At 50.6% G+C, this 10,585-nt stretch overlaps 1 protein-coding gene across 1 annotated transcript; it reads left to right on the top strand.

The window, feature by feature from the left end:
• Nucleotides 1-2,664: 2,664 nt before the first annotated feature.
• On the top strand, nucleotides 2,665-6,238 carry KRT18 (keratin 18). Its single transcript, XM_027967273.2, has 7 exons — nucleotides 2,665-3,132; nucleotides 3,913-3,995; nucleotides 4,257-4,413; nucleotides 4,959-5,123; nucleotides 5,226-5,351; nucleotides 5,538-5,761; nucleotides 6,055-6,238. The coding sequence occupies exons 1-7, from the start codon at nucleotides 2,719-2,721 to the stop codon at nucleotides 6,173-6,175; spliced, it is 1,290 nt and encodes a 429-aa protein (XP_027823074.1). The 5' UTR covers nucleotides 2,665-2,718; the 3' UTR covers nucleotides 6,176-6,238.
• The last annotated feature ends 4,347 nt before the right edge of the window (nucleotides 6,239-10,585 follow it).

Here is a 10,585-nt window from a genome sequence, read left to right as displayed (position 1 = left end):
TCAGGGTCATCTCAGACTTTTGTCCCCAGCTCCCCAGCGACCCCTCAGCAGGACACCGGAACCCAAGGCAGGATGGAGGTGGGGACCATATGCCCTCCTTCAGGACCACCCCCCCCCCCCCCCCCCCCCTCAGCCAAGTCTCTTTACTCAGCTAGCCTTCTCTTCAATGTCTTTGTTCTGGCCTCTCTCAAGGGCCCCTCCTGCTCCCCCTTCACGGAGGACTGGCCTCACAATCACCCATCCCCCTTCCCACCTGGCCTCCCACCCTCAACTCAGAGCCTCAGTGCTGGGAACCAGGGTGCTCAAAAATGCCCCCTTCCTAGCTCTCCCAGAGACACTCAGATAAAAGTGAAAATGCTCTGAACCACAGAGGAATCTAGATGTGGTGGAAAAGGGCAGGCTGGTGCTGGAACCTGAGGTCAGTATCTGCCCCAGTGCTGCAAGAGGTCAGGAATGTGGTCACTAACATCAGCTATGGGAGATAAGACCCAGCTGGCTGCGCTCCTCCACCACCCCCAGACAGCACCTCCCTCCCCAGGCCCCAGAATGTCCCAGGCTGTTGGAGTCAGGCAGCAGTCAGAGAATGATCTGGAAAGAGCTTAGATAAGAATCCTTAGATCTGGACCTGATCCCCACTGGAATTCAAAGTCCCCCAGGGGTCTTAAGTGACTTAGAAAGAGTCCTTATATCCTGGAGACATCTGCCCTTTTGGAGATTTATCCCACAGTAAGTAATGAGCATTTGTTCAGTGAATATGTGACTGATAATTAACATAAGTATCCACTGCCATCCCAGGAGTTAGACTGGTCACGCTTTCTTCTCCTTTTACAAAAGAAGAAACTGAAGTGCCTAGTCAAGTGACTTCCCCAAGGTCACACAGCTGGCAATGTACCCAAATTGGCTGACTTCAAGTTAAGCAAAAACAGCAAAGGCAATACATCATATATGTAATCTCTACACCTTATTGTGCAATTCTGCACAACGAGACAATTCTGGAACCTCGTGGGAGAACGTGAAGGTGAAAGCAGGAGAAACCTCTTTGACTGTCTGGGACTTCTAAGCTCCCAGAAATCTTCCAGGCAAACCTAGTGGTCACTCATTTGTATGCAAATTTGCATCTCATTTGCCTCTTGGCCTTCAGCAGACCCTAACCCTCCCCTGGCCATTTCCTACTCTGACCTCCCCTAGCCTACTCTGACCTCCCCTAGCCAGCTCCTGCTAGGTGCAGGGCGCTGGGTAGGGGCCTCTCCCCAACAGAAGATGCCAGGACTGGGATGATCCAAGGCCAAGTCCCTCATTTGACCTGTGCCTGCCTGGTCCACTGACCTAATTATTCCTGGGACCCCTTCTCTTCCCAGGCCTCCTTTCCTGTCTGCCCCCTTCTCTTCAGTTCAGCTGGCAGCTTGATAAGAATCAATAGGTCCACTCCAGAGCAAAGAGTACAGACAGGCGTGTAATGCCAGGCCCTGCCAGACAAACGAGCTTCCAGTGGTGACGGACTTGAAGGCCCAGTATCTCAGGATTCCTCCAGCTCATTCAACAGGGGGTCACCATCCAGGTTCTGAGGTGAAGGGGAAAGGGGGTACTTCCCTACTTCCATCGTCTCACCCATGTCCTGACATAAGCTTCCTGGAGGAGGCAGCCCCCTGGAGACAGGCATGGGATGCAGGGAGCCTTTGGAGGAAAAGCAGGGGCCCTGCAGAAAAGTCCTGGTAAGGGGGGAGAGAGAGCTGGCCACCAGGGCTGAGTGTCAGCTAGAATGTTTCTCCTCTCAGACAGTCTCCATGAGGGATTACTGGTCTTTTCTCCCTGCTGCTGTCCGGGCAATTAGAACAGAGCCTGACACACAGTAGGTGCCTAACAAATATTTGTTAAACTGCGAGTGCTCAGAAATTATTTGTTTACCCAAGGGTGTGGGTAAGGCTGATACACAGGCGTGTTGAAGTGAAGACTCCAGCTGAGACCACAAAGCACTCCCAAGGAGACCAGGCCTCCATGGGAGTGAGGTGAGGCACAGGGGAGGGGAGGTTCAGGGTGAGTTTTCAGGAGTCTGAATGTAACTGGTGAGTGAGTGTGTCTGTGGGCAATGACAGCACACGTCTGAGTGTGTGCTAGGGAACAACGGGCCGCAGGGGCGAGAGTAAACCAGTGGGACTTGAGGCTCAGGATGGCGTCTCTCTTCCTCTCCGCCAGCCCCCAGCTTTTCTTCCTCAGGACTCCTGGGGCTTTGGGATTTCCCCCAAGAGGCCCCCTGCAGGCGAGAACTTGGCCTGCAGGCTGAGGACAACGACACACACAACTCGTCACTCATCCCCCAAATTCTCTACGAGGCCAGTACTTCCTCCACCTGGGAGAGAGGGGTACAAGAACGTCATTTCCTGCCCTGAAATCCCAGCTGCCAGAGTCAGCTTCACCTTCTGCCCTTGGCTGGCCCGGGCCCACTCACTCACCCCCTCCCTGGGGGGTGGAGGGAGGCCCCGGTGGGGTGGTGCGGAGGGGGCGGGGAAAGGCCGGGAGGGTGAGGAACCAAGGGCGCCAAGTCCCCGCGGTCCCACCTGTGACCAGGCTTCAGCGGCGACTCTGATGGCGGGGGCGGGGCTTCCGGGCCGGACCCCACCCCCCCATCCCTGGGAGCTATAACTTGAGTTGCGGACCTCACACACTACACCGTCCAGCACCTAGAGTCCTGGCCTCGCTCTTTCCTCGAGAACAAACATCATGAGCTTCAGCGCCCAATCCACCTTCTCCAACTACCGGTCCCTGGGCTCCGTGCAGTCGTCGGGCCACCGGGTCCGACCGGCCAGCAGCGCGGCCAGCGTCTATGCAGGCGCCGGGGGCTCGGGCTCCCGGATCTCCGTGTCCCGCACCACCAGCGTCCGGGGCGGCTGGGGGTCCGGGAACCTGGGCGCCGGGATGGCCGGGGGTCTGGTGGGGGTAGGGGGCATCCAGGGCGAGAAGGAGACCATGCAAGACCTGAATGACCGCCTGGCCTCCTACCTGGAGAAGGTGAGGAGCCTGGAGGCGGATAACCGGAGACTGGAGAGCAAAATCCGGGAACACCTGGAGAAGAAGGGACCCCAGGTCAGAGACTGGGGACACTACCTGAAGATCATCGAGGACCTGAGGGCTCAGGTGAGCGGGCACGGCGGGAGTGGCTCCCACTCCCAACCAATGTGACCCTCCAGTCACCCACTCCCTTCTCTCTCCTCCCCCTACCCCAAGGAAAGGAATTTTAGTAGGGGGAGGTGTATGCACTCCTCTCCCCTCCCTATCTCCCGCCCCGCCCCCAACTCCACCCGGCGGGGATTAGGGATGTCCCGGATTTCCATACACACCGCCTCCCCACCCCCGCTTCACGGGGACCCCAAGGGTGGCTGAAAGGGCACGGGAGAGCTTCCCCGGAGGAGAGTGGGAAGAGGAGGGGGAGCTTCACAGAGGAGTGGACAGCATGCAGGGAGGCGAAACAGGCCCACACAAAGGACCCAAACACTCTGGCTTCTGGAAGACTGTTGGAGGGGTTAAGCGGATGTGGCTAAGGCTGAGTCATCCTGGAGTAAACAGACGGCCTACCTGTGGAAGAGGCCAATGGGGCCGGCGCTGAGCAGGTGCACTAAAAATCAGGAGAGAACCCAGGAGAGGACTCTTCAGTAGCTGCTCATTTAGTAGGCAGGCCAGCCAGCAGAAGCCTAGAAAGACAGGCAGTGGTAGACTGGGAAAGGTGAGATTTGGGAGTCCAGGAAAGGAGGGAGCAGGATGAGGAGCACAAGTGGAAGGGCCTAGGTATACGAGGAGAGCCTCTGGTTATTCCAGGGACCAGGAAGGTTTTTTCAGAGACACATAACACCCTCCACTCAGCCCACCTCATCACTGAACTCCTATTCATGGAGCAACCTCTGTTTACAATATCCCCAGATTTTTGCAAATTCTGTGGACAACGCCCGCATCGTTCTGCAGATTGACAATGCCCGTCTTGCTGCTGATGACTTCAGAGTCAAGTAAGGCTGGGGGTTTAGGAAGCTGGGGTCAAGGGGATTTTGTTCAGTTGTGGGTGGAGCTGGGTGGATGAGAGTAAAGCACCATCAGTTTATTCCAAGTTTATTCCAAGTGCCAGGAACGGTTTTCAGAGGCTTAGTGCTTGATTCCTGACTTCAGGTGGATGTGTGCAGTGGGCCTGAGGCTGCTTTTAGGAGGTGGCATGGGTTGAGAAGGCTTGGGACCAGAGGCATGGCCCTTCTGATCACCTCCATTCCCCTTAGGTATGAGACGGAACTGGCCATGCGCCAGTCTGTGGAGAGTGACATACATGGGCTCCGCAAGGTCATCGATGACACCAATGTCACCCGGCTGCAGCTGGAGACTGAGATCGAGGCTCTCAAGGAGGAGCTGCTCTTCATGAAGAAGAACCATGAGGAGGCAAGCAGTGGCCCCTGGCCACCAGGGGGTCAAGACAAGTCAGGGTCAGGGAGTAGATGGAACAAGCCACGTACAAGAAGACTTACAGGGAAGTTGAGAACCACCAGCCTAAGCACTTCTTAATCAGACTGTTGCCATGCTCAGTGGTTAACTGGAATTATAGCATGGTGAGGTCAAAAAGACGTGGGTGAGAGGATGAGATGAGGACCAAGGTGGAAACAGCTAGCAGTAGAGGTGAGATGTGATAGAGGATAGTGAGGGAGGAAGGTGCAAGGAGTAGTTCTGTAGATGGAGGGACAGGGTGAAGAAAGGAGAGAGAAACCACCACCTGTGAGCAACAGGCATGGGTGGTTAACAGTGGGCATTTTACCCATATGGAGTAGATGCCCAGAATTGGCATTGCCCAGAGAGCAAAGTCAAAAGATTCCTCAGTTCTGTTCCCCAGCTGATCCTGTAGGACTCCTGGAAGAAGCAGTCACAGATAAAGAGGCTTCCTGGTGCTCTGACCCTGAGACCTTCCTCACATTTGTCCCTCTCTCTTTTAGGAAGTAAAGGGTCTACAAAACCAGATTGCCAACTCTGGGCTGACCGTGGAGTTGGATGCCCCCAAACCTCAGGACCTTAGCAAGATCATGGCAGACATCCGGGCCCAGTATGACGAGCTGGCTCAGAAGAACCGAGAGGAGCTGGACAAGTACTGGTCCCAGCAGGTACAAGACAGTGATGGATGCCAGGCTCGGCGCAGAAGCGTGAGGGTGCGGGAGGGAGGCTGACGGAGAAGGAGGAACCTGAGGGCTGTATCCACCCTGCAGATCGAGGAGAGCACCACGGTGGTCACCTCGCAGACCGCTGAGATAGGAGCTGCTGAAATGACCCTCACAGAGCTGAGGCGCACCGTCCAGTCCCTGGAGATCGACCTGGACTCCATGAGAAATCTGGTAGGAACCCTCAGCTCCTTTCACTGGAAACAGTTGTTTCTCCCATTGCATTTCCCACTGCTCCTACCCACTAGCCTAGTGCCTGGCAAATAGGAGGCACTCAGCAAAGTTTCAAAGAGGCCTGAAAGCTGCAGAGTCTTTCTCTCCACTCTGTCTCACCCCACTCTCCTCCTTGTGCCCCTGCAGAAGGCCAGCTTGGAGAACAGCCTGAGGGAAGTGGAGGCCCGCTACGCCATGCAGATGGAGCAGCTCAACGGAGTCCTCCTGCACCTGGAGTCAGAGCTGGCCCAGACCCGGGCAGAGGGGCAACGCCAGACCCAGGAGTACGAGGCCCTGCTGAATGTCAAGGTCAAGCTGGAGGCTGAGATCAATACCTACCGCCGTCTGCTGGAAGATGGGGAGGATTTCAGGTGAGTGAGGCTCTCTTCCTACCCCTAGAAGCTAGGATCAAGCTACCACTTATCCCTAAGCCCCCATATGCCTGTTCATTGGCCCACTGAGCACTGGGCTGGAGCTCTGTGCGTGCCCCGAGAAGAGAATTGACCAAGTGTTGTCCCTAGCTGTTCTTAAGGCACAGGTGGAATTTGGCTTAAGCAGCTGAAGGGGAATTAGGAAATAAGGCCAGGCTTATTTTTCTTCAGTTTCTTTGTTTCTCTTTTCTCTTCGGGGCTGTTTATAACTGGGGCTTTGTCTTCTGTTACAGTCTTGGCGACGCTCTGGACAGCAGCAACTCCAGGCAAACCATCCAGAAGACCACCACCCTCAGGCTCGTGGATGGCAAAGTGGTGTCTGAGGCCTCAGACACCAAAGTTCTGAGGCACTGAGGCAGCAGAAGCAGGGTCCCCTGGGGGGCAGGAGGTCAATAAAAGCTGAGACGTTACTGCATATCACTCTGTGTCTTCCGTGGCTGTTTCCATACTATGAGCGTACGAATGCCCTGACCTGATAGACCTGTCTGTCTGATCAGGCAGAAATCGCCTCTAAGTTCAGGGGTTTCATATGAGTGGGGGTATGGGCAGAGGAAGTATCTGGGCTCTGGGAAACAGCTTCTCAGAGAAATAAGAGGGAGCTAATAGATGAGATGGCCCAAGGGCAGTGGGAAAAATTGCAATAGAATTGTGAATCTAAGGTTAAGAAAACTGGTGATCATTAAGTTCCCACCTGACAAGTGCTCCTTGGTACAAATCTGAGCCTAAGGAAGAAGTGGTGCCAAGGACAGATGTGTGTGTGTGTATATGTGTGAGTGCGTTTCTTGTAAATAACTGTAATAGTTAATTGCTACTATCAAAAGTTTGCTTCTTGCTTGGTCCTCTACCAGGCTGTTTCATGTAATGCTCATGATCAACCCAATGGAGTAGATACTATCCCATTTTCTTTTACTTCATAGAAACATTTTTTATTATTTTTATATTCTTTTCTATTATGGCTTATTACAGGAGACTGAATATAGTTCCCTGTGCTGTACAGTAGGACCTTATTTATCCATCCTGTATATAATAGTTTACATCTGATAATTCCAAATTCCCAGTCCTCCCTCCCCCATCTCCTCCCTTGGCAACCACAAGTCTGATCTCTATGTCTGTGAGTCTTTCTGTTTTGTAGATAGGTTCATTTGTGCCATATTTTAGGTTGCACATATAAGTGATATGGTATTTGTCTTTTCCTTCTGACTTATTTAATATGACTGGTTGCACAATTTGGTCCTTTTGATTGGAAGTGTGTCATCTAGTAGTGAAAAAAAAGATGGCTAAAATTAATCATGCCTTGATTGGAATGGTAATTTATTTTTTTATTAAAAAGTTTTTTTTTAATGCACAAAATTCAAAAGGAAATAAGGAAAGAAAATTAAATATGTCCCATTCCATTCCCCACAGTCAACCACTATAAAAATTTCTTAAACTAGACATATACAAACACAATTTATTTTGTATATGTAGGATCATACTGTTCTGCACCTCGATTTCTTAAATTCTGTTTTCTTAAATTCACAATGTATCTCGGATACCTTTCTGAATCAATATATGTAGACCTACCTTTTTTTTTTACCCAGATAAGTGAATTTGGAATCTCTTCTGCCTTCATTTGGAACCCATATGCATATTCCATTTACTAAAAAAATTGTTAGTCCAGGATCGAGAGAGGAAGAAAAAACAGAATTGCAATGATTATGCATTCTGTCACACATCCTGCTTTGGTGCCAATTTCAATTAATTTTTCCTACCCATTGTCCAGTTGAATGTTTATGTCACATAAGTGAAAGAAAGTGAAAGTGAAGTCGCTCAGTCGTGTCCGACTCTTTGCGACCCCATGGGCTGTAGCCTACCAGGCTCTTCTGTCCATGGGATTTTCCAGGCAATAGTCCTGGAGTGGATTGCCATTTCCTTCTCCAGGGGATCTTCCCAACCCAGGAATCGAACCTGGGTCTCCCACATTGTAGACAGACGCTTTACCATCTGAGCCACCAGGGAAGTCCTTATATCACATAAATCTCCTTTTAATCTGCAATACAGAGTAACTACTACACTCTATAAATTCTTTCAAAAAATCAGAACCTTGCTCTGTATAGGGTTCAATCATGCTCCACAGACCAATTCAAGAAATGATATTTAGATTTTTCTTGATCCTTGCCTTAGTAATTTTTCATCCATCTAGTTTGAGAAACATCATACAAAATACGATACCACTTTACATAAGACTTCTTAGTGCATCTGTATAGGAATGATGTTGGCATCATTTTTTTTTTTTAAGTCACTTAGTCGTGTCTGACTCTTTGCAACCCGTGGACTGTAGCCCACCAGGCTCCTCTGTCCATGGGATTCTCCAGGCAAGAATACTGGAGTGGGTTGCCATTTCCTTCTCCAGGGGATCTTCCCGACTCAGGGATCGAACCCAGGTCTCCTGCATTGCAGGCAGACGCTTTACCCTCTGAGACACCAGGGAAGCCCTGGTATCATTATTTTAAAAGAATCCTCAGTAATTTTCTCTCAGGTCTCAGTAATTAAAAAAAAAAAAAACTGTCATTTGATGGGAAAGGGGCTATTACATTTGATCTCACATCATACGTCTCATTATTTCTAACAGCTGCTTGGTATTCTAGTGTGTGGAGTATGAATTTACTTAACCTGAATCTTCTAGCAATGAATGTCTTGGTCTCCAGTAGTTTTGTTTTTGCAATTAATGTTGATTATTGTGAAATTAATATCTAATTAATATGTCGTATGTGAGAATATCTAGGAATTTATCTATAAATTCATAAAAATTACATGTTGGACTGCCACATTACCAAATATCAACATTTATGCAGTGCCTACTTTGCGCCAGGCCCTGTCAGCCTATATGTGGTAAACAAAGTGGGTATTGCCCCTACCTCGTGGGGCTCACAGCCTAATGATCAAAAGGATGTGCATTTTTATTTATTCTTTCAACAAGTACTTACTGAGCACCTACCATGTACCAGCCTGTCTTCTAGGCACTAGGGATTTTCAGTGAACAAAATAGACAAAATACCTGTCCTCATGGAGTTTATATTCTGGTGACAGGAAACAGACACTAATTGCAATCCAGCGTGTTAGCAAGAAGTTGAGTGTTAGAGGCCAGAAAGAGCAAGCCAGGAAGACTGTAGTCAGCAAAGTGCAAATGGGATGACCCCAGGATAAGGAATCTCGGACCAAAATGGAAAACTGAGTTTTTACTTAAGAAATACAGTGTGTTTATTGTGCAATCTCTAAAAACATGAAGGTCCTTGAAGAAAAGCTACAAATAGTACTGTTGGAGCCCCTTTGTCCTTGAGAGGCCCAGAGGACAGTGGCGCCAGGACAGGCAGCCCCGAGGGCGCAGGGAAGCCCCCAGAGGAAGGGACTGGGCATCTTTACCGCAGTAGGCTCCCCAAGAGACGATGAGTCAGAGGGTGGGTGAAGTGAGCACAGCAAGGGTCACTTTTCCTGAGTCACAATGAGAGGTCATCTGGGAGCTTCTGCAGGTCACCTGGGTCCTTCAAAACATCCTTCCTGAAAGCAAGGTGCCCTAGTGAGGTGTTTCTCACCCTTCTTAAACCTGCCTTCCCTGCAAAAAATAACAATCACTTATCCGACTTGTTCTTCCCCAACCGCTATCATCCCCCCACGCTAATCTTTGCAGGAGTCTACAGGAAATGAAACCTTGGGGCAAGATGGTTGAGCTTTACTTTCTGAGATTTGTTATAGGAAGGTCATTGAGGTAGTACTCTGGCGCGGTCCTCTCCACCGTTTTCCAAACGTGTAAGTATCACATGGCAAGTGACCCCTCTGACCACACAGGTGCCCCAGAAGTCTGATGAGCCCCCCACAACGTGTTCCACTGTGCTGGTGGGCCATCACTGGAATTCGGGGGGGACCCCATCGCACAGGATGTGGGGTCTGAGTTCCCGCACCAGGGGTCAATCCTGTGCCCTTGCAGTAAAAGCACAGAGTCTTAACCTCTAGACCACCAGGAAAGTCACCTCACTGAAATTTAGTCAAGAGGAATCTAGCTTTTCTCAGGCCTCTAAAACAAAGAGACTTATGTGGGACAGCGAGTAGACAGGTCTGAGACTAGACTGACCTCAGCAAACAGTATGAGATGTGTACCTGGTTCTCTGGTGCCTCAGATGGTAAAGAATCCACCTGCAATGCAAGAGACCTGGGTTCAGTCCCTGGGTCGGGAAGATCCCCTGGAGAAAGGAATGGCAACCCACTCCAGTATTCTTGCCTGGAGAATTCCACGGACAGAGGATCCTAGTGGGCTAGACTTCAAGAGGTCACAAAGAGTTGGACATGACTGAGTGACTAACACACACACACACACACACACACACACACACCTGCCCGAGGGTGAAGCAGAAAGTCCCTGGCAGAGCCCGAGCAGTGCTTGCAACTGAGGCAAATGATCGAAGTAACCTGAGATGAGACATTTGGTGTGACTAGCCCTCCCATTGGACAATGTCTTACAGTTCCCAGGGCGCTCACGCATTTGATCCTCATTAAAATCCTGTGAGGTATGCAAGGCAGCGGTTATTACTGGCTCTGGCCCAGAGGGGTGGGCACTGAGGTTCACAGAGATCATGTGACAGGTCTGAAGCCACAGAGCAAGAAGCTTAACACAGGAAACTACATTTCCAGATTCCCAGTCCCAGACTCTTTCCTCTGTGGATTACAACTTAAACCTGGGGTTTGGGTGGGGTGAGGGGAAAGCGGGGGTTGGAGTCCCAGCCCTTGGAT

The sequence above is a fragment of the Ovis aries genome, chromosome 3 (genome assembly GCF_016772045.2).
Source record: "Ovis aries strain OAR_USU_Benz2616 breed Rambouillet chromosome 3, ARS-UI_Ramb_v3.0, whole genome shotgun sequence".
NCBI classification, from domain to species: domain Eukaryota; kingdom Metazoa; phylum Chordata; class Mammalia; order Artiodactyla; family Bovidae; genus Ovis; species Ovis aries.
This window is presented reverse-complemented; position numbering and strand designations above follow the sequence as displayed.